General features: G+C 43.0%; 2 protein-coding genes across 4 annotated transcripts; one reads left to right on the forward strand and one right to left on the reverse strand.

Moving 5' to 3' along the window:
- Positions 1–57: 57 nt before the first annotated feature.
- On the reverse strand, positions 58–2330 carry ATP5MK (ATP synthase membrane subunit k). Of its 2 annotated transcripts, none has more exons than XM_058840751.1 (4): positions 2205–2330; positions 1183–1280; positions 1000–1092; positions 58–147 (listed from the first exon to the last, which is right to left on the reverse strand). In XM_058840751.1, the coding sequence occupies exons 2-3, from the start codon at positions 1267–1269 to the stop codon at positions 1003–1005; spliced, it is 177 nt and encodes a 58-aa protein (XP_058696734.1). In that variant the 5' UTR covers positions 1270–1280; positions 2205–2330; the 3' UTR covers positions 58–147; positions 1000–1002. The 2 variants fall into 2 exon arrangements, with proteins under 2 accessions (XP_058696734.1, XP_058696736.1); XM_058840753.1 differs by having other exon boundaries at positions 58–519.
- A 93-nt stretch (positions 2331–2423) lies between these two features.
- PDCD11 (programmed cell death 11) lies at positions 2424–26358 on the forward strand. 2 transcript variants are annotated; one of them, XM_058841356.1, is made up of 36 exons: positions 2424–2704; positions 3576–3689; positions 4257–4388; positions 4572–4739; positions 5341–5502; positions 6089–6212; positions 6539–6720; positions 7243–7350; positions 7804–8010; positions 8333–8457; positions 9068–9128; positions 9801–9947; positions 10069–10320; positions 10870–11013; positions 11710–11910; positions 12457–12627; positions 13020–13236; positions 14021–14161; positions 15131–15246; positions 15414–15934; positions 16412–16474; positions 16936–17044; positions 17524–17613; positions 17937–18039; positions 18537–18714; positions 19318–19374; positions 20152–20274; positions 20553–20675; positions 20848–21043; positions 21406–21528; positions 21852–21992; positions 23055–23305; positions 23936–24104; positions 24375–24528; positions 25083–25248; positions 25934–26358. In XM_058841356.1, the coding sequence occupies exons 2-36, from the start codon at positions 3588–3590 to the stop codon at positions 26103–26105; spliced, it is 5499 nt and encodes a 1832-aa protein (XP_058697339.1). In that variant the 5' UTR covers positions 2424–2704; positions 3576–3587; the 3' UTR covers positions 26106–26358. The 2 variants fall into 2 exon arrangements, with proteins under 2 accessions (XP_058697339.1, XP_058697340.1); XM_058841357.1 differs by having other exon boundaries at positions 3581–3689.
- The last annotated feature ends 79 nt before the right edge of the window (positions 26359–26437 follow it).

The following is a 26437-nucleotide window of genomic DNA, read 5'->3' on the forward strand; positions in this document are numbered from 1 at the left end:
AAATAAGAAGTACCACACTAAAGCTTTTTTGGACCATTTCATACTTCCAATAAAACATGTAATTATTTATATTTTATTAGCCACAACAGGTCATCAGCTTGCATTAATTACATTGACACAGACTGGAGGTTCAGACATGCCAGGAACCTGCCAAGAGAAGAAAGGTCAAACATAGTAATTCTTGTTAATTCATATTAACTGAGCATCCATCCCCCTGCCCCAAGCCCAAACTATTTTAGCTACAAGCAGCCAGATTTCAGCACAGCCAGGAAGAACTGACTGATGTCCCCTTAACACACAACAACAATGCTAAAGCTTATTGGTTTATATGCCTTTCTTCAGGCTATGAGGACAGCCGATAGGTTTTGCCAAAATGCCATTTTGGTGAAAATTCTTTATTTGAAAGTGAATCCAAAATTTTGTAACACTTGGTTGTTGCTATACAAGTCCAGTCACTTCTGCATGGGCCTTGAATAATCATGTGCAACACACATTTCCATCATATGGTGCTCCTTTACTCTGTTCAAATGAAGGTTTTAACAGATTGCATTAATCTCTACTTGGAATTCTAATACAGCCAAGAAATAAGTCCTTAAGCACTACTTCATTATTTCAGTAACCTACAAAGCAAGTTATCCCTATATTACAGCAAAAGGGCAGACCAGAAGCACCTAATATTTGTAGGCAAAGCTTAATGTATCTTGCTGCAACATCCTTCTGTTCCCCCCTCCCTGCATTCCACCCCCAGTCCCATTTACCACGTCAGAAGAACAACAATATTGTATCCCATACTTTCTGCACTCCCTTTAATAACCCACTTCATTCAGAATATCCCCAAATAGCTGATGCTATAGATTATTTGAAGTTTAAAATGGTAAAGACAAGTCCACATGCCTGTGTTTCTCTCATTACACTGTATTGTTGGCAACTAGTCCTTTGTCACCGCTTTCTGAGCTGGCACTGAAACATTTTGGTCCTGGAGGAACATCATCCACTTACCTTTTACTTAGCTGTCACAGCAGTTTGCTTCTTAGGCCTAAACTTGAAATACAAGACAAGGAGTGCAACACCTGCGTACGTTGCTATCACATACTGGAAAACAGAAAAGTTAAATTCAGTTTCCATCTAAGCCCCAGAAGACACCATTATACAAGACTACAAAACAATGTACATAATACATACATTTCTCCTGCCTATGATGGTATAGGAATTGAAGTACTTCTGAAATCCAGTGAACTGGTGTTGAGATCCCGAGTCATGGCCAGCCATGGCTGCTTGTCCTAACAAACAGTACAGGACAGTTAATTAATTTAAAGTCACTTGGATAGGATCAATAGGAAAATTAAACTAATCTCTACACTGAGCTTCATAATTCCATTGTCTACTCCTAAATCTGCTTTCAGGACATTTGACAAGTAGTGGATATACATAAGAAGTAGGCACATCTAGAGCATTTTCTCTCGAAGAACAAAACAGGTGATGGGAGCAGATAAGCTAACAAAGGGTTCACTGCATAATAAAAGCAGAGTGGTTTTTTAATGTTTAGAGATAGATATATTTTTCTGAAGAGGATGTTATATTTAGAACAAACATTTGTTGTCTTCTGCCTCCCTCCTAAGGCATCCCACAGCCGACAGAGTTCCTCAACCCGGCAGGTGCTGCAGCCCCCGGTGCCCCTGTAGCAGACACACGAAACTGCACTGCAGGTGCTGCGGTCACTAACACAGCTCCTATGTGTCATCTATCGCTTATCTAACCCAATCCAGCAGCGTTAACTCTGGCGTATAACCAGGCAAGCGTTAGCTCGGCTGACTGTGCAATTGTTAAAAAACTTAATGAAACGGCCCCTCTAAATGTGTGCCACACGCGGTTGGCAAAGACTTATAAGCCAAGGTCATCTTTTCCCGTGCCTGACCGATGCAAAAGCCTGGGCAAGAGCCGAGGCACCCTTCCGGGGACGGGAAAGCGCCCCGTGACAACACGAGTCCTGTTTTCCGGAGGAGCTCGGTGCCCTTGCCCGGCTACACCCGCGACCCCGCGCTCGCGTCGGGCCGGGGAAGGGACGCGGAGGCATTTGGAGGGAGCGACGCCGCGGCTGAATGTCGCGGGTGCCCAGGCGCTGCGGAGAGCCGCCCTCCCACCCGGCAGGAACAAGACCCAGCTCCGGCCCGAGACCCGGCCCTGCCTGGGCCGCCCCGCTGTACCTCGGCCGCCCCGTCTCCGCCGCGCTCTGCCCTTCGCCTCTGCCCTCCCACAAGATGGCGGCCGCGGGCGCCGCGCGCAGCCCCTGCCCGCGCCGATTGGCTGCGGCCCCCGGGGCGCGGCCTGGCCCCGCCCTCTTCCCGCCGGGAGGAGGAGGAGCAGCTCCAGCACTTCCGGCCTCCCTTTCCCCGCGCCTCACGCGCCGCTTCCGCCCGGCGCCGCGTGCGCCCCCGCTCCTGGGAACTGACTCCATCCTGGGAACCGGCCCCATCCTGGGAACCGGCCCCATCCTGGGAACCGGCCCCATCCCGCTCCTGGGAACTGACTCCATCCTGGGAACCGGCCCCATCCTGGGAACCGGCCCCATCCTGGGAACCGGCCCCATCCTGGGAACCGGCCCCATCCCGCTCCCGGGAACTGACTCCATCCTGGGAACCGGCCCCATCCCGCTCCCGGGAACGCTCCAGATCCCGCTCTTCCCCCTGGCCGCGGCCCCGGGCAGGTAAGATCCCAGCCCTGCCCGCTCCAGCGGAGCCGGCTCGGTTGCCGGCCACAGGAGGTGTCTGTGTTCCTTAGCGAGCCCTGAGGTGAAGCGTGCCTTGATGGGCTTTCGCTGTATCGTGTGCTTCCCATTTAAATAAGTTTTGTGTGTCTAACAGGTTGCCTCAAGTTTGACAACATAGGGTTTCAGCACTATTTTTTGTAGAACTGTTGGCTAATAATAAGCAATGGTATTAGTAATAGTATGAGAGCAATAAGCATTGATAATGCAGTAGTAGCAACTACTTTTATTTATTATTATCTATTAGTAGTAGTAACAAGTGAGTTGTTGCCTAATAAGCAAGGTGTTTTTTATTGATTGAAATAGTAAGGTTAAACACTTATTTTATATACTTATACTTATGGCTTAGATAAAGAAGTAACAAGTTAAATTAATCATAGGTAGCACTCAAAAAGTAAAAATGAAGACCAAGCTTATGTAGTGTTTTGTTCACAGCTTTCTCTTTGATTACTGAAACTGGTAAATTCAGCCACTGAATATAATAAAGGCTGGTTTAGGAAACATATGGTTAAAGCAGTTTTATGAATATATATGTGGTGTATCTAAGTGCCTTAAAAATTAATACTGTAATACTTCATTGAAACTGTGCAGTAATAAAAAGTGTTATGAATGTGCCTAATTAGATGGACTATTGCAACACTTCATTCTAGTCAAATGTTAAATCCATGTGGATGTGAGTTTCTGTTTTGTCACTGACTAACTAGAGCAGCCATTCAAAGTCTTTCTTATTTTGGGGACAGTTCACTTCAGTATTTGTGAGGAACAAGCACTATAAATGTATATTTAATTTCTGCTTTGTCATTTGACCCAGAGCAGTGCAAGGATGGCATCCATGGAAGAAAACTTTCCTCGAGGGGGCATCCAGAAGAAACCTGCAGAGGGAAAAACACCCAAACCAAAGTTAGAGCGAGACAATTTGTTTGATGTATGTTGTTTGCATGTTCTTGATTAACTTCTCAGAGCTCTTACACTGTCAGAATTTGATTGCAACCTTTTCTACCTGTTACTTCTACAGTAAACTGCAGAAGGAACTCAAAAATAGATGTCTGCTGACATCCACCATCCTCCTGATCTCTGAAAGATCCCTGATATCTGGTACATCTTGAATATGACAACTGAGAAAGCTCAGTCAAAATTATTGATCAGGCTGTAGCTTTTAAACTTTCCATGAGCATCTTATCCCAAAATGCTGTATGGTGAGGCTGGTGTTACTGGACAGAGGCTAAGTTGTCTTTGTTAGTAGAGTGTGGTGCAGATCTCTTGCACTACTCTTTTCATTCCCAAGATTCAGCTTTATAAATGATCAGCCTCTCCTTCTAAAGGAGATACTTTGGAAGACTTGCATGTAGACAGACAACAGTTAGCAAGATGGTTCTCTTTTTTTTGTCCAAATCAGTATTTTATTCATGTCAGCAGAGTTCTGCCATAGTGCAAAGTTTGTTTCTTTATCCACTTTCATTTTTTAACTTTCTGTGCTTTTAATCTGCTTTAGGTTCAACATGAAGAAAAATCCCAGAAAAGAAAAAGGAGCCAGAAGGATCAAGGAAAGCAGAAAAGATTCAAGGCAGACAAAACAGCTGCTGTTAAAGACAATATTATGAATATTGGACCACTCACAATTGAGGTTTGTGCATAAATGTTTGATTTTGTGTGCCTCTATTTTCCGGGCTACATAAAAATGGCATGTTTTTCCTCCCTAAACCTGCCAAATATATCTGTGATCCAGTACAAAACTTAACTGTTTATCCCCCTGTTATCATTGACTTGCCAAGATATCTGTAGTATTCTGTTTTTCCTGCTTTCCCAGGCACTCAGTGAGGGAATGCTGCTCCTTGGCTGTATAAAAGAGGTCAATGACTACGACCTCGCCATCAGTTTGCCCAACGGCCTCTCCGGATTTGTGCCGGTCACGCAGATCAGCGATGCCTACAGCAAACTGCTGACCAAGCAGGTGGCCCAAGGAGAACTCCTGGAGGTGAGACCTGGCACTGGGGCTGTGATTTGTGCTTGGAGCTAGAGAGTGTTCTTAGTACCTCAAAATCAGTCCTGAGGTCTTGCTTAGGAGCTTGACATTGACTAACCTTGGTTTGGAACTGGATTTTCCAAGCAAATTTTGCAATTTCCTGGTAACAGCTGACTGCTAGGAAAAAATAAAATTAAATAATCAGTTACCCTGCCTCTCTGGGGTCAGTGGTGCCTAAGTTTTCACAGGGTGTTGTGGAATGTGGGATTAGCACCACCCCTTTGCTGGTGGTGTTTTTCCCTGCTGAAGGGGGAGGCTAGGTTAGGGTCACTGTTGGCTCTGTAGATGTTTCCTCAGCTGCAGTCTCCTGACTCCACACAGTGTTTTGAAGCAAAGCCCCTCAGTCTTGCTGACATGACATAGTGTCATCCCTTCCTCTCTTGAGATCCTGGTGTTTGTGGGATTTCCTGCCTGTTACTGTAGTGTTGACAGAGAAGCAGGACTTTCCTATGGGATTTTGGTTTCAAACTCTGTTTCAGTAACATAGTCTAGCCTTATATAATTTAATATTGTGAAAATTGTATGTTTCTCTGTTGGTCATGTTGCTGGGCAGGACTTGAATTCGCTCCCAGAACTGTTTTCTCCAGGGACACTGGTCAGGTGCATAGTGACCAGCGTTGAGAAAAGTGATGATGGACGTCGCAGTGTCAAGTTATCGATTGACCCCAAGAAGGTCAACAAGGGCCTGAACTCTACAACGCTAGCAGTGGGCATGGTAAGTTTCCTGGGTCTGTCACAGCCTCTCTGGGCTCTTGCATTTCAGTTTGTCCTTACATGGGATCAGAACAGAATGTGGAGCTGCTCCCACCATGGAAGAGACCTGTGAGGAGAGGTTCGGTTTAGTTCTTGTCTCCAGGTTGTCATTCATTAAATTAATTCACTTTTTTCTGTTTCAGTGTTGCAAAATTATTTAATTATTTTTTTCTGAGTAGGTTTCTTTGTTAATTTTTACAGAGAGTAACATATAACATGGCTTGCAGAGGTGCTTGGTTGTTTATGTTTTGTGTTTACAGCTGTATGATTTTATGCACCTGCTATATTTGAGCATCACTATTCTTTTCCTACTAGTTTGTGAGCTCCTTGTGTGCATAGCTAAATAAAAGTAGAGTTCAGACCTCACTGTTAGCTGAGCTGTGTGATAAGAATAATGTAGTGTTCTTGTTACTGCTCTGAAAAGCTCAGTTCTCTATCTGTACAAAACAAGGGAGTACTTGGATGGAGAATCTCTTGCCATATGTTCATTCTTTTGAGACACAGCTGTTTCATTACGTTACTGAGTTGAAATGCTTTCCTCTCAACAGCTGCTCTCTGGCTCTGTGTTGAGTGTGGAAGACCATGGCTACCTCATAGATATTGGTGTCACTGGAACTCATGCTTTCCTGCCTCATGAGAAAGCCAAAAATTACATCAAAGCAGTCAAGAAGGGTAAGAAGTAGTGCAGGAGGTTCTGATGGGTTAAAATGGAGGTGGAGAATGACAGGGATTAGTTTATTTTATCTGTGGTATTAGTGCACCTTGGTGGGATTGGGTCAAAGTGGAATCTTTGCAGGTTGCTGCAAACAGCAGTTTTGTGGCTGGTCTGCAACAAGTCTTTGTGTTTCAGCCTGTGATCTGACAGACTGTGTTCCAAATCCCTGCTGGCAGCAAACTTCACTTAGATTGAGAGGAAACTCTGTAAAAGCTTTGGAAAAAGTGGGAGGAAATACTGAGTGCTCCTGGTAGAGGTTTTATGCTGTGACTCATCTTTGTAGGGCCTGACTTGAAAATAGGCCAGAACCTGAACTGCCTCATTGTGGAAGTGAAGAATGAGGGCAGGGTGGTCTGTTTGTCCATTGATCGATCGGAGGTGGCTGCGTCCATTGCCACAGAGCGACAGAACTGGACACTCTCTAATTTATTGCCAGGGCTGGTGGTGAAAGCTCGAGTACAGAAGGTAAGCTCTGGTTTAGGTTTCTTTTGTTGGGTTGGTTTCTTCTGGGTGTTGTTGAAGGCAGGAAACAGGTGAAGCAGAGATGAGAGTTTATGCCCTGAAAATTTTTGATTGGTCTCAATTACTTAGCAGTAGCAAACATAATCTGCCAGACACTCCCATCCACCACCATTACATGAGGTCTGATCTCAGTTCTGGTTGTGATGCCCTGAGTGTAAAGGCTGAAGCTGGTGATGGAATTTGAAGCAGAACAGGATTAATTTTGTGCTTTCTGGCCTTTACTGCTGAAGTATTCAACAGGATAGCAGTAGTCCTCAGACTACACACAGCTTTATCAAAAAACTGAAGGATTGTTTTTTTCAACAGTGTGCAAAGCAGAACTGTTAGCAGTTTTTTCTGTCTCTTGTGATGTGCTTGTTGATTAACACTGACAGTGCCCTTTTTTGAAATGTGTGAATTGCTCTCTGTGCTGCATGAAAACTGAGTGTCAAAATTTTTTTTTCATCTTTTCATTTCCCTTCCTAGGTGGCCCCACTTGGGATGAAACTGACATTTCTGTCTTATTTTACTGGCATTGTGGATTTCATGCACATGGACCCAGAGAAATCCATGAGCTATTCTCCAGATCAAGTGGTAAGGAGGATGGAGGATGCCTGGAGTTGCTATGTTGCTTACGACATCTCTTACCTTCTCCAACATTCCTGTGGAATTATCTCTGATATTTTAAGGCTGAAAGCTTCTTTCATTTCTTTTACTTGAATTTACTTGAATTGGCTGCTTTAAAGCTATAAAGAACAAAGCCATTCCTGAAGGACTTATTTTGGAAGCCTGGAGATTTGCAAGGGCTGCAAGGGATGACTTGTGTGGTCATGTTCCCCTCCCTGCATTGATACCAGCCTAGTCCGTAAACAACAGACAAAAGCAAAAACCCCTCCTTGGTGAAGCTGTTAGAAGCAAGCAATGTCTTAGTAGCAGCACTGGAAGTGCTTGTACATGGACAGAGAGTTCAGGTACCAAGCAGAATGTCTGCAAGCATGAGTGAGGTGCCTTTTGTCCTCTTGTTTAACAAGCCCCCTGTGTTCCCAGGTGAAGGCCTGTGTGCTGTCTGTACACCCCACATCGAGGGCGGTGCGGCTCACGCTGCGCCCGCCCTTCCTGCACCCCGGGGGAGCCCCATGCCAGCTCCCTGCCCAGCGCATGGGAGCAGTGCTGGAGGAGGCCACGGTGAAAACCTTCTACAAGCAGTTTGGGGCCATCTTTGAGCTTGATGATGGCACTCTTGCATTTGCACGGGTAAGTGCCAGGCTGGTGGGGCAAGTCCTCCATATCTATCTTAGCTTGCTGGGAAAGGGAGCTAGGAGAAGGTTTTATTTTTTGCCTTTATCTTCTTTGTGAGACAATACAATAAAATTAAGACAGCATGCAAGGTGTTTGTCAAATGATACATCCCCTTGTCTGAATTGAAATGTAGGAGAGTTGTTGTGCAAGAAGAGCTGGTGAAACCTGCACAGAGAGAATGTTAGAGGAACAGATTTGTCAGATGCTCACTTCAGCCTAAGGCCCATATCAGTGCTTCCGCTTTCCAAACATTCACTTATAATTCCTTTTTTTCTAGTCGAAGCATCTTTCAAAAACCAGAAAATCCTTTAAACCTGGGGCATTTAAGGAAGGTTGCAAACATAAATGTCGGATCATTGACTACAGCTTGATGGATGAGATGTGTATTGTATCTCTGAAACAGTGAGTATGATAGACTCTTCCAGAAGACTGGTAGAAGAATTGGAAAGGTGTTTGAGAGTGGAAAATACTACACTGCTTTGCTGGACTGGAACTTGCCATTCTGGGTTTTTTGACTTGTATCTATGTTGTGGCACATCACGATGTCTGGACATCCTGCACATATTCTCTGTACTCTGTGGAATTGGGACCATCAGTATTGTTGGTGAACTGAGGCACAAGGAGGCTAAATTACTTCTGCCATGTGTCAGAAGACCATGGCTCAGCAGGAAATCGAGCCTTGATCTTGCAGCTCATTTGTATTATAAAGTCCCTCTTAGCGCTTCTAACTTCGTGGCTTTAAGCAAATCAGATAATGAGTTCTCCTTTAATGAGGCCATAACTGTGACTGTCACCTGGAATGGAGCCTGGTGAACCTCTCTGAACTTTATGTCCTAAGAGCTGTTTTGAGAGATTTGTCACTTGGAGTAAAACACAGCTCTGGAGTTGTAGAACACTGGGGAGTGTGTGGAATAATGGATATTTGGGACAAGTCAGAGATGGGACTGTCTTGTCTTATCCTGGATTTCCTTCGAGGTGACTGACTGGTCTTCTCTTTGTGTTTCTTCTCTAGTCAGATTATTGAAGCACAGTTTCTGCAATACCAGGATATCCACACGGGTGATGTGGTGCAGGTGAGCTTCTGAAAGATCTGAGCATATTATACTTAAAACAGTGATCTTGCCTTTGTGCACTCCTTCTGCCATTATGTGTGTCTAACTTCTGATCTAGACTAGTGAGATGAAAATGAGAAAAAACCTTGTCTTGCAGTGCTTGATTAATGGAATGCAACACTTCCCATTTTGTTCATGTTTTTATTCATGGTATGTCGAAGGCAATCAGACTTTATCTATGGTCAGTCATTTATTTGTGGTCATGAATACATTTTTAGAAAGACTTGATTGAGAGAAACTAAAATTTGCCTTGCAGTCAAAGTAAAAGTTCATGTATGAACAATCACATTGAGCTGATGGGCAGAAAGTTACTCATTATGACTGTTATGTCTGAATCATGGCTGTATTGGGTATGTCTCTGGAAACAATTCTAGTTTGCTGGCATCAATAAGGATTTTGCAGAAGTAGTCTATGCTTAAAAGAAAAGAGGTGTACAACAACCTTATGAAGATTATAAAAGTTAAAGGGTCAGATTAGTTGGGTGCAGTGTAGTTTGCTCTAAGATTACTTTTTTATAAAAATGTGATTAGATTTGGTGTTGTAGGTATTGTAGTGTGTTGGCTGTTTCCTACCTGTCCACAGTCTGCTTTTCATGCTCACTTTACCAATTCTTTACCCTATTTTGGGTTCTAGGGCAAAGTGGTCTCTCTAAAACCCATTGGGATGCAAGTGAAAGTAGCTGATGGGATTAGAGGACTTGTGCCATCCCTCCATCTCTCTGATGTGATCCTGAAGCAGCCTGAGAAGAAGTACAACATAGGAGATGAAGTCAAGTGTCGGGTGAGAGCTGCAAGACAGAATCTTCAGCTGCTTTACACTCTTCTCTTCTGAGTATTTAGCAGCTGGATTGATCAGGCAAGGGCAGACATGCTTTTTGAACCTCTATACTCCATTCTTGTAGGTGCTGGAGTGCAGTCCTGGAGGAAAGAAGCTAATCCTTACTCTAAAGAAAAGTCTTGTCCAATCAAAGCTTCCAGTCCTCTCAAATTATGAAGATGCAAAACCAGGCCTGATCACACATGGCTTTGTAGTGTGTGCAAGGGAGTTTGGCTGCATTGTTAAGTTCTACAATGATGTCAAAGGTTTGGTACCCAAGAATGAGCTGGGCTCAGAACCCATATCTTGTCCAGATAAAGTCTTCTTTGAAGGCCAGGTAATTAATGTACCTCTCTTACCTACAGAATCAGAAGGATGATGTTTTCTGCCTCAGTGTTACTCTGGTTATCCTGTTTGTTTCAAATTACAGGCACTTTAGAAACTGTGTTATTCACAGTTCTGGTTTTTGTTGTGGGCAAAATTACAGAGATCTCAGCTGTCTTCATTATTTTTTCTGGTGATTTTCTTTGTCTTTAATATTGTTATTTGTTGGCTGGTTTAGGAGAAAGGTAATTTTCTAGTCAGAATTTCTGACTGCAGATCTGGAGATCTAGATTTTATTCTCAACCGTGCTATAGACCTGCTACATACCTTCACAAGCTCATTTAATGATTATGTATTTCTATTTTACATCTGTGTGATTGGAAGGACATTTGTCTGTGGTTGAACTTGTTAAGTTTTTGCCACTGGTCTGCTATCCTCAGGTGTGAGAGAAAAGTGTACTGTGTATGTATGTCCCTGTCTTGTTCTGTAGGTGGTAGCAAACTGAGGAGGAGTGTCAGCTGAACTTAACTTGTGTTTTATACTTCTTTTTTTTTTCCTGCAGGTTCTTAAAGTAATGGTCTTAAAATGTGAGCCTCAGCAGGAAAGACTCTTGCTGTCCTTCAGATTATCAAGCAAACCTGGCCCTGAGGACAAATGGAAATGTACTCCAAAGGAGAAACAGGAAGTGAAATACCAGATAGGAGAGGTATTGAATTCAATGGCTGATTCCTTTTTAGCCTTTTCCTACTCATTTTCCATATGATTTGGTATACTTTGAACAACTTTGCTTCAAGAAACCTGCTGGTGATAAGGAACTAGCATTAAATGTGCATTTTTTACTGTGTGTTTGACCTCCTGGATCAAAAACGATACCTCAGTTATCAGAGGTCAGGATAAAGGAGTCCCCAGAGAGTCCTTCTGGAGGTACCAATCAGTGCTCCTACTCCTACATGAAGTCTTTTTTTATTTTCTGGATGCTGCTGATTTTCTTGCTCCAAAAACAGCTGCTTTTGCTCTCGGGGAGAAAAAAAAAATCTTTAGAGAAATGTTTTGAAATGTTTCCCTGTTTTTGCAATAAACAGTTTCCAACTCCCTGCAGATATTTCTAATGCAGGATCAGGACAGCTCTAATCTTGATTAAATTATTCCCTTCGCCCTTCAAATGAAAAGTCGCAACCAAGAGAATGTTTCCAGCTCTTTATTTCTCAGGGAGCTGAGAATTAGTTTTTATTTTACCTGCAGCATTGGCATGCTTTTTAGCTCAGCCCTGTTGATGAGTTTTTCATGTATAGCTGGGAGGCAACGTCAGATCCCCTGCAGCCCATCACATCCCCTGTGCTTCAAAGGAGATGACTTCAAAAACACTTGGAATTTTATATCACTGTACTTATTCTCTTTTCAGATAGTTGATGTGAAAATCTTGAAGAAGAAAGATAATGGGTTAGAAGTTTCCATCTTAGAAGATGGAGACAATGTGGTAGCCTGGATCCCCATGCTGCACCTCTCTGACTTCATTGCTACCTCCAAGCTCCAGTGGCACTTTCTTCAAGAGGGAGATGTCCTGCCCAGAGTTATGTATCTAAGTGACAAGGGAGAGCACATTGTATCCTTTTCTGCCTCAAACAGGCACGCAAAGTGTGGGGAAAGGAGGTAACTCTCAAGATTTTGGAGTATCTGCAACAAACGTAAGATTACTGTAGTTAGTTGAAGTGGAAGTGCCTATCATGCTAATGATACTTCAAAGGGGCAGAATAACTTGTGCTAGAAGTGAGGCTCAGCTGGGGCTAGAATCTCCTCAGAACTAGGTTGTGAGCTGACTTGTTTTCCCAACCAACTTCTGGGCAGTTAAACCTATCACAACCTTAGGAAAATTTTTGGTGTTTTTATATCAAAAATCTGAACTGTATTATTAGGAAGCTGATATTTCTGCTACTGTGGAGCATGTATCTTTAATGCTGAGCAATTTAAGAGACAGGAGTTGCTAAATTTTTGTGTAGGAAGATCAGGACAGAAATTGGAATTACAGCATTTAGAGCTCCTGTACTCTAACTTGCAGTAAGTGCTTTAGCCCAATGCAGCACTGAGAGATTTTGTTGGCATCGTGCTGCTTTCATTCATCTTTTCCCATTTTTCTTAACTGGTTGTTCAGATCTTGAGTAGAAAGTCTTCAGTGATTTCTGCTGTACAGGAGGAGCAAGTTGTGAGAAGCTTCTCTGAGATCCAGCCTGGCATGCTGTTGACCGGTTATGTGAGGAATGTGATGCCCTTTGGAGTGTTTGTGGAGTTCCCTTTTGGTGTGACAGGACTGGCACCTAAAGTGGTAAGCAGTGCCTCCACTTCAGTAAGCAGCATGTGTGTGATCAGGCTGCTTGAAACATAGTTTTAGCAAAGCTACAATAACAAGGAGGGAGCAGCTGGGCTGCAGGCCCTGAATTTGCACAGCTTCCTGCTGCAGGGTAAAAGGGTTTAGGTTTGCCTTTTAAATCACTTCCAGAATGAAGTGAAGCACTTCATTCAAGTGAGCTTAAGCTTCAACAAGGATTTCATGTGACCTCAGTAATTACTTTTAATTGATGGGTTTTTCTTCGTCTTCGTTAATTTCTCTTATGCATTTACATGAAGTCATAACTCAAACCCTTCTGAACAGCTCTGTGGGTGGTTGATCGGTACCAGCTGTGCTCAGTAACCTTGCTCTCTGTTTCCTTTGCACAGAGCATGAGTGACAAGTTTGTGACAGACACCAAAGACCACTTTGTGGTGGGACAGACTGTGATTGCAAAGGTGATGAGCATTGATGAGGAGAAGCAGCGTGTGCTCCTCAATCTGAAGGTGTCTGAGTGCAGCTCAGGAGATTCTGCTGCAGATAGTGTTGCCCTCCTGAATCAATATTTCAAGGAGCTGAAAGAAATCAAGGAATTGTTGAGAAGAGGTAAAAGACTGTAAATGTTCTGCTAAAGGGTATCAAGTAAAAAAAAAAAAAAAAAGTGCTCTAGAGGAACAAGAAAAGAAAAACATTTGAGTGAAAGTTCAGTTCAAGCAAAGGCTTCACTTCCTGAAGTATCTTACTTAAGAAAAAGGTTGTGTGTGCAGTGTCTGCCACTGACAAGAGGCTTTTTGTAGGTAGAGCTGGAACAAGCCAAAGAAACAGCTCTTTTCATTGAAGTCTACGAAGCCTCTTGCATTGATTTTGGGTGAAGTGCTTGTGATAACCAAAACACAGTACTCACATGAGAATGAGTTTGTTCAAATAGATTTACCTACATGCATTACAGGTCTTCCAGCATGGATTTTTTCACATGCTGTTTTTCTGGTGTTTTTATTAAATTCTGACTTTGTCTTTTTAGATTCTTCTTATATCCAGTACTTTTTAATGTTTGTTTCCTGTAGTTGTGAAGTGACAGGTCTGTTTTGTGCTTCTAGTGTTAATCTGTTTTGCTTTCACTTTTTTTCCATATGCAGTGCTGGGTGCCAGTGTTCATATAAGATTGGAAACTATTCTCTCTAAAATTATGAGGTCCTTAATGTCACAGAAGGGTTTTTACTTTGATTAACTCTTAGTATTTCTGCGGATTCAGGAGCCTAGGCTTTGTTTTCCCTTATGAAGGCAGATGAATGCTTCATGTGCCACTGAGTAAATGTGAAGGCTTGTCTTTGTTTTGCAATGAAACAGCATCAGTAAAATTGATTTCCTGCTTTTTCTTCCCTTTATTTAGGAAAGCCCAGCATTTGTGAGTTGGTGCCTGGGAAGAGGGTGCATCTGGTCGTGCAGGATGTGAGGGAGGATGGCTCAGCACTGTTCAGTGGCAGCTCTGTCAAAGGCTTGACTATAACTGCCACCCGCTACCATTTGGGAGGTGAGGATCTTTCCTTTGCTTGTGTCAGTTTTCAGTCTTGTACTTTGAAACCTCTCCCAAAATGGATTCTGCTGATGAGGAGCTAATAGGGGGAAGTCTGATCAGAGTAGGGATGGCCTTGAAGAGTAGTTAAGTTTCCCAATGTCTTGCTAGCCCATTTGTGTGATTCAGAAAATATGATATAAACTTCCCTGTGCCTCTGTTAATCCTGTCTTGTATTTTGGGCATCTAGTTTGTGCTCAGAGATCCGTAGTTGAACCATACTGTATATAGAGAAGTATGAGTACAAACTCCAGCTTTCTTGGTTTTTTCCTTCTTCCTTCAGAAAGAGCATACTCCATGGAATATCTACTTGAAATTGCTGTCAATTTTTCTTGAAAAATCAATAACATTAAAACAGGACCATAATTTTCCAATTCCAAAACGAAAAGATGTCATATTGTGCAAAACCAAACATATACTTGCTGAAGTAATGAATAAACCAGTGAAAGCAAGATAAACCTCTAACTTCAGCAGAAGTAAAAACCCCAGCACTTCTGTTTCAGAAGATTTTTTTTTTCCTTAGCGACTGATAGACTGATGATAGTTTTGTGCAAATGTTAGGAAAATCTTTTTCAAAACCTGTATTATCTTGACCTTGTTTCTAGTCAGCCTTGTCTTCAATTTTTTAAGAATCGTGTCTACATAAAATCAACTTTTTCCAAGAAAGATCAGGCTTTTTCCAAATACAAAGGTCTCCTTTTTTTTCTCATTTCCAGTAACATTGGAAGAAACTGTTCTTAAATAGACTTATTGTATATTTGGTACTAATTTGGTAGTAATTTAGTAATTTTACTAAAAATTACTTAGTAATTAAGCAGTCTTTGGTCTTCAGGAATTAAACCTTTCATGTTTGTCATGTTCCGCTATCACAGTTGCTCAGAATTCTTCATTGTCATCAGGACATAATCTTCTTATTCTCATTTGCAGACAAAAATATTTCTCCTGGTGAGAAGAGGAAGGCATTTGTACTTCATGTGGATGCCCTCACATCTGAGGTACATGTTTCTCTTCGGGAAGAACTGTTAAAGCAAAGACCCAAGCAAGTGAGTATGCGTTCAGTTTTTGGGTTTGTGTGTTTCTGCTTGTCTGGAAAACTGTAGGTGATTAATAAATTTCAAGGGGGCCTGTTTCCTCTTTTAGAACTGTGGGAGGTAGAGTGGAGAGAATCAAAATCTCAGCAGGAGAAGTCACTCTGTCCATTTCTGTCTAGCGGCTCCGAGAGAACTCCCAGCACTCTGTGGTGGTGCAGCACATCACAGAGCACTTTGCCATCGCATCTCTGCCGGGAACAGGCCAGCTGGCAGCTGTCCCCATCGCCTGCCACTTCAACGACACCTTCCGCTTCGACTCGGAAAAGCTGAGGGTGGGACAGACAATCTCTGTGACCTTGAAAGCAGTGAAGGAGAACAACCATGGGGTCTTGTTAGCAGTACAAGGCCCAGCCAAGAAGAATGTTTTTGTAAGGATGCGGAACGAGTCAGAGACCGTATTAGAGGAGATGCTTCCTGCTGTGAAGCACTCGCTCTCGCCGGGGGATGTTGTTACTGGTACCGTTAAATCCGTCAAACCGACCCACGTCACTGTTGCTATTGATGACAAGCTGACAGGTTCGATCCATGCATCCCGGATTCTGGACGAAGTGCCCATAGGCTCTTTTCCAACTTCTACTCTGAAAACCGGACAGAAAGTGACCGCTCGAGTCATTGGAGGCAGAGATGTGAATACTTACAGGTGGGAAAACGTGATCGTGGTATTTCTTCTGGAGGAACGCAAAGGATGAAACAGTCTGTGTTTCAATTCAGGTCATTTAGGCCCTCTGTCGGCAGGTGCTGTTATAGCTGCCTTTGCTGGAGTAGTTGAAGTCTGAGGAAATCTGCTATTGTATTATATTCTATCCCAGATCCAGCTTTCAGTAAGTTAGCTTTCTGCCTGTGTTGCTGTATTTATCTTGAGTACAGATTGCAAGAAAAAAAGATGTCTAAACTCTTAAGATCCAGTGGAAGCTTAAATACAGGCCCCAGGGACTAAATTTGCTGGGGTATTTTGGTTAACTAAATTACTACTGAAATAGTGATAGGAAGAACTGGAACTGGAAGGCTCTGGTAGTTTTAGAGGGCTTGCACATTGGTTTTTTGCAGAGGCATTAAATGTGGGTGACTGGGGCCTGGGGAGATCATGAGAAACTTTGATTCTTTACCTCTTCTTTAGGTGCCTGCCAATCACCCATCCACACTTCACACAATCCATTCCAGAGCTCAGCATTCGACCAAGGTAAGTGTTGGCCTCTGTGGTGTCTGCACATGCTTTAAAGACCTTGGATCCTTGGATATCCCATCCTTTGTACCTCTCATTCATGAAGGGGCTGGCTATGAGCAAGGACCTCCACATGTATGCAGTGGGGAAAGGCCTCTTCCTCTCTCTTTCACACTAATCTGGGCCCTGTAGCTGTGTTAAATATCACAGTGCTCTCCTAGCACATGATTTCCTTTGAATGTCCTTTTGGCATCAGGTTCTTCCAATCTGAACTCTGTCTTGCCTACTCCTGTCAGAAAGATTTCCTCTTATGATCAGGGAAGAATTCATTCCCAACAGAAAAAATGCAGCTGTGGAGGGGTGAAAGACATTGTCACAGTAGTACTAGCTCAGCACATTCCCCTGGGTTTTTAACTTCCATCTTCATCATTAGAACCAAAGCTGTTTTACTGATGTCCTCTTTCTTCTTTTGCAAACAGTGAAAAAGAAGGAGAATTCACAGCATTGCTGAACCTTAAAGAAGAAAGTTCCCTCAATAAACTTGGACTCTACAATGTTGGGCAGACAGTTACCTGTTTTGTAAAGAAGGTGAGGTCAAAGTCTTCTTAAGTGGTTTGCTGGGGGAGGCAGCAAGTGGGTGTGACCTTGAGGAGCCTTAGCTCAGACCTAAATACCGAAGACTGTGGTCTTCATTAACTGTCAGAGTGGTCCATGGAAACTGCAGCATCTTACGGGGAAAGTAGAGAAAGGAAACAAAAATAGTCAGGGTGACCTGTCCTCTTTGACATGCCTGTTTGTTGCCAGCAGGCTCTAGTAAAATGGCCTTTGAGTATGCCACCAACACAAAGAACACTTGTTGCTGATCCCCTGTGTGCATTTGCCTGTGAACCACAGCAGTGTTATGCTTGTAAGAACAGAATCCAAGCCACTATTTTTGCTTGGTGCAGAAGCCAAGGCTGGACTAGTTCTTTTTAGCCTTAAAAAGTAGTGAAAAATTTTTGCCAGGGAAGATTTTTATTTCCCCAAGGTGTCATGCTGTCTTCTCTGGCTATTTGGTGTCTTTTTAGTATAACATGCTCAAAAACTGGCTGGAGGTAGAAGTCGCCCCCGACATTCGAGGAAGAGTTCCTCACCTGCTGTTGTCTCTGAACACCAAGGTAAGAGGCTGTTACTGGTGAGCTACACAGACTTTTTTTCCTTATGCTTGGCCACAAGTAATGACTGCAAACACTTCTAATATCCATGTGAACTCATAACCCGGTGCTCTGCCCTTTAGGCGTTGCTGCCCCTAACAAGCAAGTGCTGTGCCTGTAGCTAGTTTGGCTCAGGATGGCAGAGCCATTGAAGCAGTGCTGAGCTATGAGTCAACAGCACATCAAAGATGTTTATAGAAAGTGTAAAGGTTCATAGGGGAAACACTAGTCAGAGTTGTGCAAAGCTCCTTTTCTGGAAATAAGTGTAAACATGTCTTTTATTTCAGGTCTTAAAACATCCAGAAAAGAGCTTTAAAAATGGCCAGGCAATATCAGCTACAGTGACTGGAACAGATGCCTCTGAAACAAACCTCTGCTTGTCACTTACAGGTATTGTGGAGCCTTAACAGCAGGACCCCACCACATGCTTTATGCTTTACTCAGAGTTGGGTCTTCATTGACCCCTCAGGTGAAGATGTTACACTCCAGAGCCAAGCTGTACCTCCCTGTAGAACAGAACTAACCCCTGACCTAGGGGTAGCAGCATCTAAGACAAGTGAGGTCAGACCTCTAGAATAAAGAATCACTTTCCTAGCGTCTCAAACCAAAGCCCTTCTTTGTGCCCTTCTGAACATATTCCCTGTTAATCTCAGACATGAGGTGGTACATTTGTCAGTTATTCTGGATCTTGGAATTGTGCAACTAAGGGGCCTTGTCTGGGCTACCAAGGCAAACATGGCATAGAACAGAGATTGTACAGACTGCACCTTACCAAAAGTTTGTGGGTTTGATATGTGACTAGGCAAGTAAAATCAGCTACGCTAACTTACTACCTCTTGCTTCATATTTTCAAGTATTATGAAGCCCTTTTCCTTCACCTTTTCCAGGAATTCACTCACTGGAGCCGGACACCATCTCTGTAGGCAAGGTAACAAAGGTGACTCCACACATTGGTTTGACCATTGCACTGCCAGGTGGGAAGACTGGCAAAGTCAGCATCTTTCACCTGAATGATACTTACACAGAGGATCCTCTGGGGAACTTCGAAGTTGGCAAGATTGTCAGGTCAGTAGTTGTCTTCCTTGTTCCTCCAAGCTGCAAGGCTTAGAAATGTCACTGCCTTGAGGTAGTGCCAGCCTATAAGGTCAGTCTGTGGCTAAGGAGTGATGCTGACTTCCCTTATATATGACTGAGTGAAAGTCTTGTATTTTCCATTTATGAAGAAGCCCCTTTTCAGCTGCCTTCATGGACTGTCTTTTTGAGAGTAGCTACTCTGTTAGCTAAGGTGCTGATGGGGCTAAGGGTAGCCAGTGTCCCAGCTCTATAGTGGTTCTGTGGGCTGTTTGGCAATTGTGTCATTTTTATATTTGTAATGCACAAGCAAATGAATGTTGTAGAGTGCAACAGGCCAAATGATTTCAGATAAAACAATCTTTTACTCTTTTGTGCTGGCAGTAGAGACTGAGCAAATCAGGTAGACATGTTTCAAAAGTCCTTTGTCTAGTTTTATGAATTATTGTGTCATGCTGGTTTGTATTAAACAGAAAGTGCTCCAAGGAACTGCAGGCTTTGTTTCTTTTTCTGCTAGTGCAAGTATTTATTTTCTACCTGTTGCTTTTTTAGCATGTAAAAAAGCTTTCTGTTTTCTCCCCATCCTCTGCCATGCAGGTGTTACATCCTCTCCAATGAGAATGATAAAATCCAGTTATCTCTCCGGCAATCTCGGTATGTGTCATCCCTCTAGTCTGTTGATCTCCTAGTGAAAAAAAATGATCATGAAATACAGTTGTTGTTTGGGAAGATCAGGGAGACGTTAAAAGAACAAGGAATGCATTTTTGTAATGGGTGATACTTGTTCCTGTTTCAGAAAGATTTTTTTTTTTTTCCTGTGTATCAGCAAACATTGAAGTGTCTGACACTTAACATAAAGCTGCTCAAGTGGGTTCAGATTTAATTTCTGTTTGTCATAGTTTCTAGGCCTGCCTTATCTTTTTTGTTTGCTTATTTGGGAAGGAAGTTCTACCACTCAATTTGCAATACAAATATTATGTTTCAATGTTCAGCTGCATTTTAACAGTTCTGATTAAATAATAGACTTACTCCTAAATGTCTCTTAAAACTGAGCCTCTTGCTTTGTCTTCTGTATGGAACAAAAGTGTGGAGTTAAGTATCTTAGAAATAAGTGGGGAAAACACCAAGCAAATGCTGTGCAAAATTTCAGACAGCATTTTACTCTCCTCATTTTCTTAGTGTCAGCGAAAGCCAGGCTGATGTGTTTGCCTTTGTTTGCAGCAGCATGTGTATTCCCTAATGCTATGTAGAGCTTGGCAGAGATGCAGGCAGTCCATTAGTACATTTCAATAAACTGAAGGGTGTCTCTGATCCAATATGTTTTCCAGAGAGTACTAGCTGTTGTTAGTACTGATCTATTTTCTGCTATCCAGAGCAGAATTTGAATTATTCAGATGAGTGCTTTAACTTCTAATCTCTCTTTTCTTTTAGACTAAATCCAAAGATAAAAAGCAAAGTAGAGGATATTGAAATAACAAGTATTAAGGATGTTAAAAAAGGCCAGCTAGTGAGAGGCTATGTCAAATCAATCACTCCATCAGGTGTATTCTTTGGGTGAGTAGCCTGGGAAAATTATTCTGGCAAGTGATGTGTCTTGGAAAACTTATTTTGATTCCATGATTGTTGAATCTTGTTTGGGGATGGTCTCTGGCATAATGTGCGGTCACAAAATGAATTTATTCTTGGGAATCAAGATGTCATGGCTACTATCTTGACCCTGTGAAATTAAAGTAGTGAAAGTTAGTTATGGAACTGGTGATGCTACAAATGCATTTTATTTTTCTTTCTTCCTGCTGTAGAATACTTATTTTTGGTTTTCTTCCTCTTCTCAGATTGTCCAGTTCTCTCCTGGGCCGAATCCTGTTCCAGAATGTTTCCCAATACTTTGTACAGAACCATTCCTTATATGAAAAGTACCTGCCTGAAGGAAAACTGCTCACTGCCAAAGTGCTTGGGTAGGTCCAATGTTCTTTAAAAGGGACTATGAATTAGAAGAGAGGAGAGGATGGAAAGAGGAAGGATAAAAGACAGGAAAGTTTGAAAGAAGTTGAGATCCTTGCAGTCATTGTAAATGTTCTGATTTTTTTCTTATTCTTCTGTCCTCCTACTCCTGGTGATGCACCACAGGGTGAATAGAAAAGAAGAACATATTGAGCTCTCTCTCCTGCCTGAGGACACTGGGATGCCAAGTGTCTTGCCTGAATCCCTAGGCCTACCACAGTATGGAACAGAGGAAGAGAAAAGAGAGGCAAATGATGAGGGAAAAAGAGAAGAGCCTAAGCTGAAGACAAAAAGGAGAAGAGGAAACTATGAAAGTGGTCAGGTATGGGTGTGGTTGCACAGGATATGCTAAAGGATTTTGTTGGGTCAAATACTGAAGTGACTGGGAAGATCCCAGTCTCATCCCAGAAAGATGAGAAATTATACAGACTAGGAAAAAAAAGATTAAATTTGGGTGGGAGCTAACTGAGGTACCAGTTGTATTTCCAGTCCCTTTAGTCTTTGCACTCTGTGTAGGTGAGTGTGGGTTTATTCTCCACTGTCTCTGTTAGTTGAGAGTAGTGGGGGATGCTGTGCCAGGGCGTTGCCCTCTCTGCTGTCAGGCTTTTTACTTGTAATCAGAATTGCCTTTAAGGTTGTCACAGTTGTTGTCCTCCACCGTCCACTCATTTCCACTTGTTGCAGGAGGCAAAGCCAAAGAAGAGGAAGATCTGCCCAGCAGATGAAAATGACAGTGGAATTGAGGTGTATTACCGTGAGGAGGAAGAGGAGGACCAGGAGGAAGAGGCAGCTAAAATGAAATCTAAGGTGAGAAGTTTGGAGATGAACCTGAGCCTGAAATGGCCTTCTAGCCCTACTGATATGCGTCAGTTTAACTTTAAGAGAATAAGTATTACTGCTGCAGATAGGAGTGACAAGGTGGTGTTTGTGTCATCTGAAAATGGCTTGAGGTGGATGGAATTTAAATTACGACAAAGCTGGTCACAGAGTTAATGTTTTTGCTGATGGGCTGTTTGCAAGTACAAGAAGCCAGTGGTACCAAACGGAGAGATGCCACAAGCAAAGAGCAGTTGTCTGATTTAAGTTAAAAAACTTAAAATCCAGGGCATTTTCTGTCTTCCTCTGAACAGGTAGGGAAGCCTGGTGAAGCTCCCAGGCTGCAAGTTTCCATGGGCTTCACCTGGGATGAAGACAATGCGATGGATATACCTGTGCTGGATCAGAAGGAAGAGAGCTCAGAGAGCGAGGAGGAGGAGGATATGCGGTCCAAGGTACAGTGTAATTGTATTGCCTGCACCGGCGACACCACACAGTGGCTGTAATGTGATGTGTTGGTATTTGCATGTCTGTCTGCCCTGTAGCAAAGCCTTTTAACCCAAGGGAACATCTTTGACAGCTGACACAGAACTTGTTCAGCTATTTTGAACACTGACTTTAGTAGCAGATTCTTCTGAAGCAGGGGAGAAATGGTCCAATTTTAGCATGGCTGCATGAAAAACAGGTTTTCTCATGCTGACATGTTAAAAAATAAGTATTTCGAGACAAACAAATGTTTTCATGAACATAAAACTTTTTTTTATTTAATGTCAGCTCTTTTTTTTACTTTCCTGAGTGTCATAAATTTACAGAAAAACCTGGAAATGGAAAGCCTTCCAAGTTATAGTCATTTAGCAAAACACCAAAAAGCATCAAAACCCAACTTTTTTATGCTATAACTTTTAGAAGGGTTTTTCAGTGAGAGCAATTTAGCAAAATCAGAAACAAGCTCATGAACTCCTTTCATGCTTGCTCTTCAGGATTTCCTCTGTCCCTCAAAACTCACCTCTGTAAAGGCTGATGCTTTATTGCCTGAGGTAACAAGGCAGAGAACTATGGCACTGTGCATTCCAAATTTAGACCTGTGTCACCCTAGTGGTCCAGCAACGCGCCCCAGATGTACATAGGGAGAAATTGTGTTGGATTTTTACAGAGTGCAGGAGGGTGGTGGTGAGTACTGGGCTGGAGGATAAAGATGGAAGAATAACATGAAAGGGCAAAGTGTGAATCGTGCAGTTAGGGTGCCAGACTAGCAGAGTATTTGGTCCCTCAATGTATTTAATCCAAAAAAGAAAAGGACTTCCTGTTCTGCTGCTCTTCTTTGAGGTGTGAACTATATAAGAAGGGGTGGGGGTTATGTATAATTTTTATCCTCTTTTAAACAGTTGGCCTCATCTCTTCCTGTGGAAATTGCTTAGCCTTGGACATACTGAGTTCTGGCTGTACTTTAGCTGGACCTGCCTATTCCCCCATGAAGTGCCTGCCCTGCCTCAAGTCCTTCTGTTTTGCTCTTTCAGCTCAAGAAACGAACAAAGAAGGAGAAGGACCTGGAGAAGCAGAAGAGGGAGAAGGAGCTTTGCAAAGTAGAGGCAGCTCTAATGGACCCAAGTCGGCAGCCCCAGTCGGCAGATGACTTTGACCGCCTGGTGCTGGGCAGTCCCAACAGCTCCATCCTCTGGCTGCAGTACATGGCCTTCCACCTCCAGGCTACAGAGATTGAGAAGGCCAGAGCTGTGGCAGAGAGAGCACTTAAAACAATCAGTTTCAGGTAATAACGGAACTCTGCTTTTCTTTGCCCCAAAGAATAAATCATGACAGGGTAGTTGTGGTGGAAGAACACTGGTAGAATCAGTGTGGGTCTGTGTGTGTGGAGTGACAGAGTCTGTTGTAGTGAGCTCAGAAGGATTAAGTGGTAGTGACTGTCAGTTCGCCCTTTGAAGGTCTGGCCTGAGTCACCACCACTGGCCCACAGCTGACCTGCTGCAGGTCATGAGCTCAGGAGCTTCTGAAGGTGTCACTGAGTGCACAGACATTCTTCTAGATAGTCAGAAGCATTTGGAAGAGCATAATGCTGTCAGTGATGTCCTTGAATCAAAACATGGAACTCCTGTTGCCTTTGCCATAGGGCTGTACCTTAAATCATCTCTACTGCATGGTTAACTATATTGTGCTTTCTAGACTCAACCTTCTGGTTTTTAATTACAAACAACAATGATAAAAAACTGTTGTGTGAATCAACTGCTGTGCTCTATTTCAAAAACGGTGTTTCAGGGAGCAGTATGTCATTTTTCTTGTCCTGGAGGCCTGCTACAAGTCAGTGAGTCCATGTAGGGTAGTTTGCAAAAACCTGGTGAAGACTGGCAAAAGGCTGAATATTCTCTTTCACTTCTGCTTTAAGGGAAGAACAGGAGAAGCTGAATGTCTGGGTAGCTCTGCTGAACTTGGAGAACATGTATGGTAGTGAGGAGACACTGATGAAGGTCTTTGAGAGAGCAGTTCAATACAATGAACCTCTGAAAGTCTTCCAGCATCTGTGTGACATCTATGCCAGTTCTGAGAAGTATAAGGTAAGATAGTGCAAGCAGATCCCTGGCATGTATCCCATTCAGGCGTGCCAGTAAATTGCAAATGCTGGCTGTGTAACCTTTCAGCTGTCAGATCTTGGGGCTGTCCTGTTCTTAACTGGAATTAATGGTTATGATTGACAGTGGGCAAGGATGCATTGCTGCTTGCTTTTATGTCCTAAGTGCTGAGAGATACCCAGCATAAGATTAAGAGTCTTAAAGCTACAAGGCTTTGTTATGAATGTGTGATGTAACCCAACTCTGTTCTTCCAGCAAGCAGAAGAATTATACCACACAATGCTGAAGCGTTTTCGTCAGGAGAAATCCGTGTGGCTGAAGTACGCCTCTTTCCTCCTGAAGCAAGGCCAGGCTGAGGCTACACACAGGCTTCTGGAGCGTGCTCTCAAGGCTCTGCCCACCAAAGAACGTAAGCTCTCTCTGCCCCAGCCTTATTACTATGATATTATTATTGTGGACCTTAATGTAGACAGGGGATGGGCTGCTCTCTGATATCTCTGCATGTGACAGCATTTGTAATAAGTGAAGAGTGCAGTCAGCTGACTCTCAGGGGTGGGAACTTTCAAGCTGGATGTTACTGCTAAATGCACCTCTGCTAAAGGCACCAAATAGAATTTGCTGTGATGCACAAAAGCAAAGACAGCTTTTAGTTTTACAGCTCTCTAGAAAAGTTCACTTGGTCTAAGCCCAGGTTTCTGGGGCTGCCCATGGGTGCTGCATGATACATTATGAATATGAAAACAAACCTCTCTTTCCCACAGAGAGCTGAAATGGGAAGTGAGCTGTGATCCTTCTGTCTCCCACTTTGATCCCACCTTGGTCCAGAACCTCTTTACAACAGAGCCTTTTGTCTCTGGGTAGAGATGGTGCTGTCTCTGTGCCTGTCCTGTGTAATTCTCACTTGTGTTTGATCATGTGGAGGAGAGTTGCTGCATTACCCTAACATGTCATTACTTTTTCCAGATGTGGATGTCATTTCAAGGTTTGCACAGTTGGAGTTCCATTCTGGGGACACAGAACATGCCAAGGCTCTCTTTGAGAGCACCCTCAGCAATTATCCTAAGCGGACAGACATTTGGTCCATCTACATGGACATCATGATCAAGCATGGCAGCCAGAAGGAAGTACGGTGAGTTGTGGTGCAGCAGGCTGGGAAGGGGCAGAGGAAACCTGAAAAGAGCAGAGGTACTCTGCAGTGTGGGGTTGTATAGGGCTTCCACAGCACTGCAAAAGGGATTTTTTTTTTTTAATTTTTTTTTTTTTTAATTTTCCCACAAAACTGGGGTGTGTGGAAGTGCTTATCCTTGCTGGGACTGAGGAGACCCTAAAGAGTTCCACAGGGCAGAGGGGGACTGATTTGCAAGTAGTGGCCTGCATGACAGAAACTAGAGGCCTTGCACTGAGGTACACCTGTCCCTCTTCAGGAATTGCCTTGTATCTGAAGGGTGAGAATAATCTTGAATAATCCACCTTTGTATCTTGTAACTTAAAAATGGAAAAACGATTTTTTCCATTTTTTTTTCCTGAGAGGTGACAAAAGGAAGCAATTTCCACTTAATGCAGGGTCCAATGCAGTGTCTGGATCTTTGTTTAAGTTGACCAGCAGCCTTAGCATTCTGCAATTAAGTAGAAGGCTTCTACTTAGATATTTTGGCCCATTGTTAGGAGCCTCTTTCTTCAAGCACCAGCATTTCACAGCAATTTCCCCTGAATGTTTCCCCTGACTTTCTGCTGTTTGTTAAAAGACAGGGTACAGGGCTTGTATTGAGTGCTGTCACAAACACAGTCGTTTTAATCACTTTGGTTTCTTTCAGAGACATCTTTGAGAGGGTCATACACCTGAGCTTGGCACCGAAGAAGATGAAATTCTTCTTCAAACGCTACCTGGATTATGAGAATAAATTTGGTACAGCAGAAAGTGTCCTGGCTGTTAAAAGAGCAGCACTTGAGTATGTGGAGACCAAGAGTTCTCTTGCTGATACCTAAGTGTGGTGCAAGTGAAAGCAGAGAGACTTGGCTTTCCATGCAATGTTGGAACTGGGAAGTGTGGAGTTCTGCCATGACTGTCCATGGACAGTGAGCTTCTGGAGAGTATTGGTCTGTGACCCAACCCACTTGGAAAGAACAATCAAATGAAAAGATTTGATAAATGTTTGCAGCTTTGTCCAGATGTTACAAATAATTTTGGTGTGTTGATGACATGTTTTTAAATAATAGACTGTTTTATAATCAAAAGAAACATCAGCTGTACCTCTTTTACTTTCCTGGGGAAATGGTGCAATTATGGCATGCTGCTTTTAAGTACAGCAATACATTAT

Source organism: Poecile atricapillus, chromosome 6 (genome assembly GCF_030490865.1).
Source record: "Poecile atricapillus isolate bPoeAtr1 chromosome 6, bPoeAtr1.hap1, whole genome shotgun sequence".
NCBI classification, from domain to species: domain Eukaryota; kingdom Metazoa; phylum Chordata; class Aves; order Passeriformes; family Paridae; genus Poecile; species Poecile atricapillus.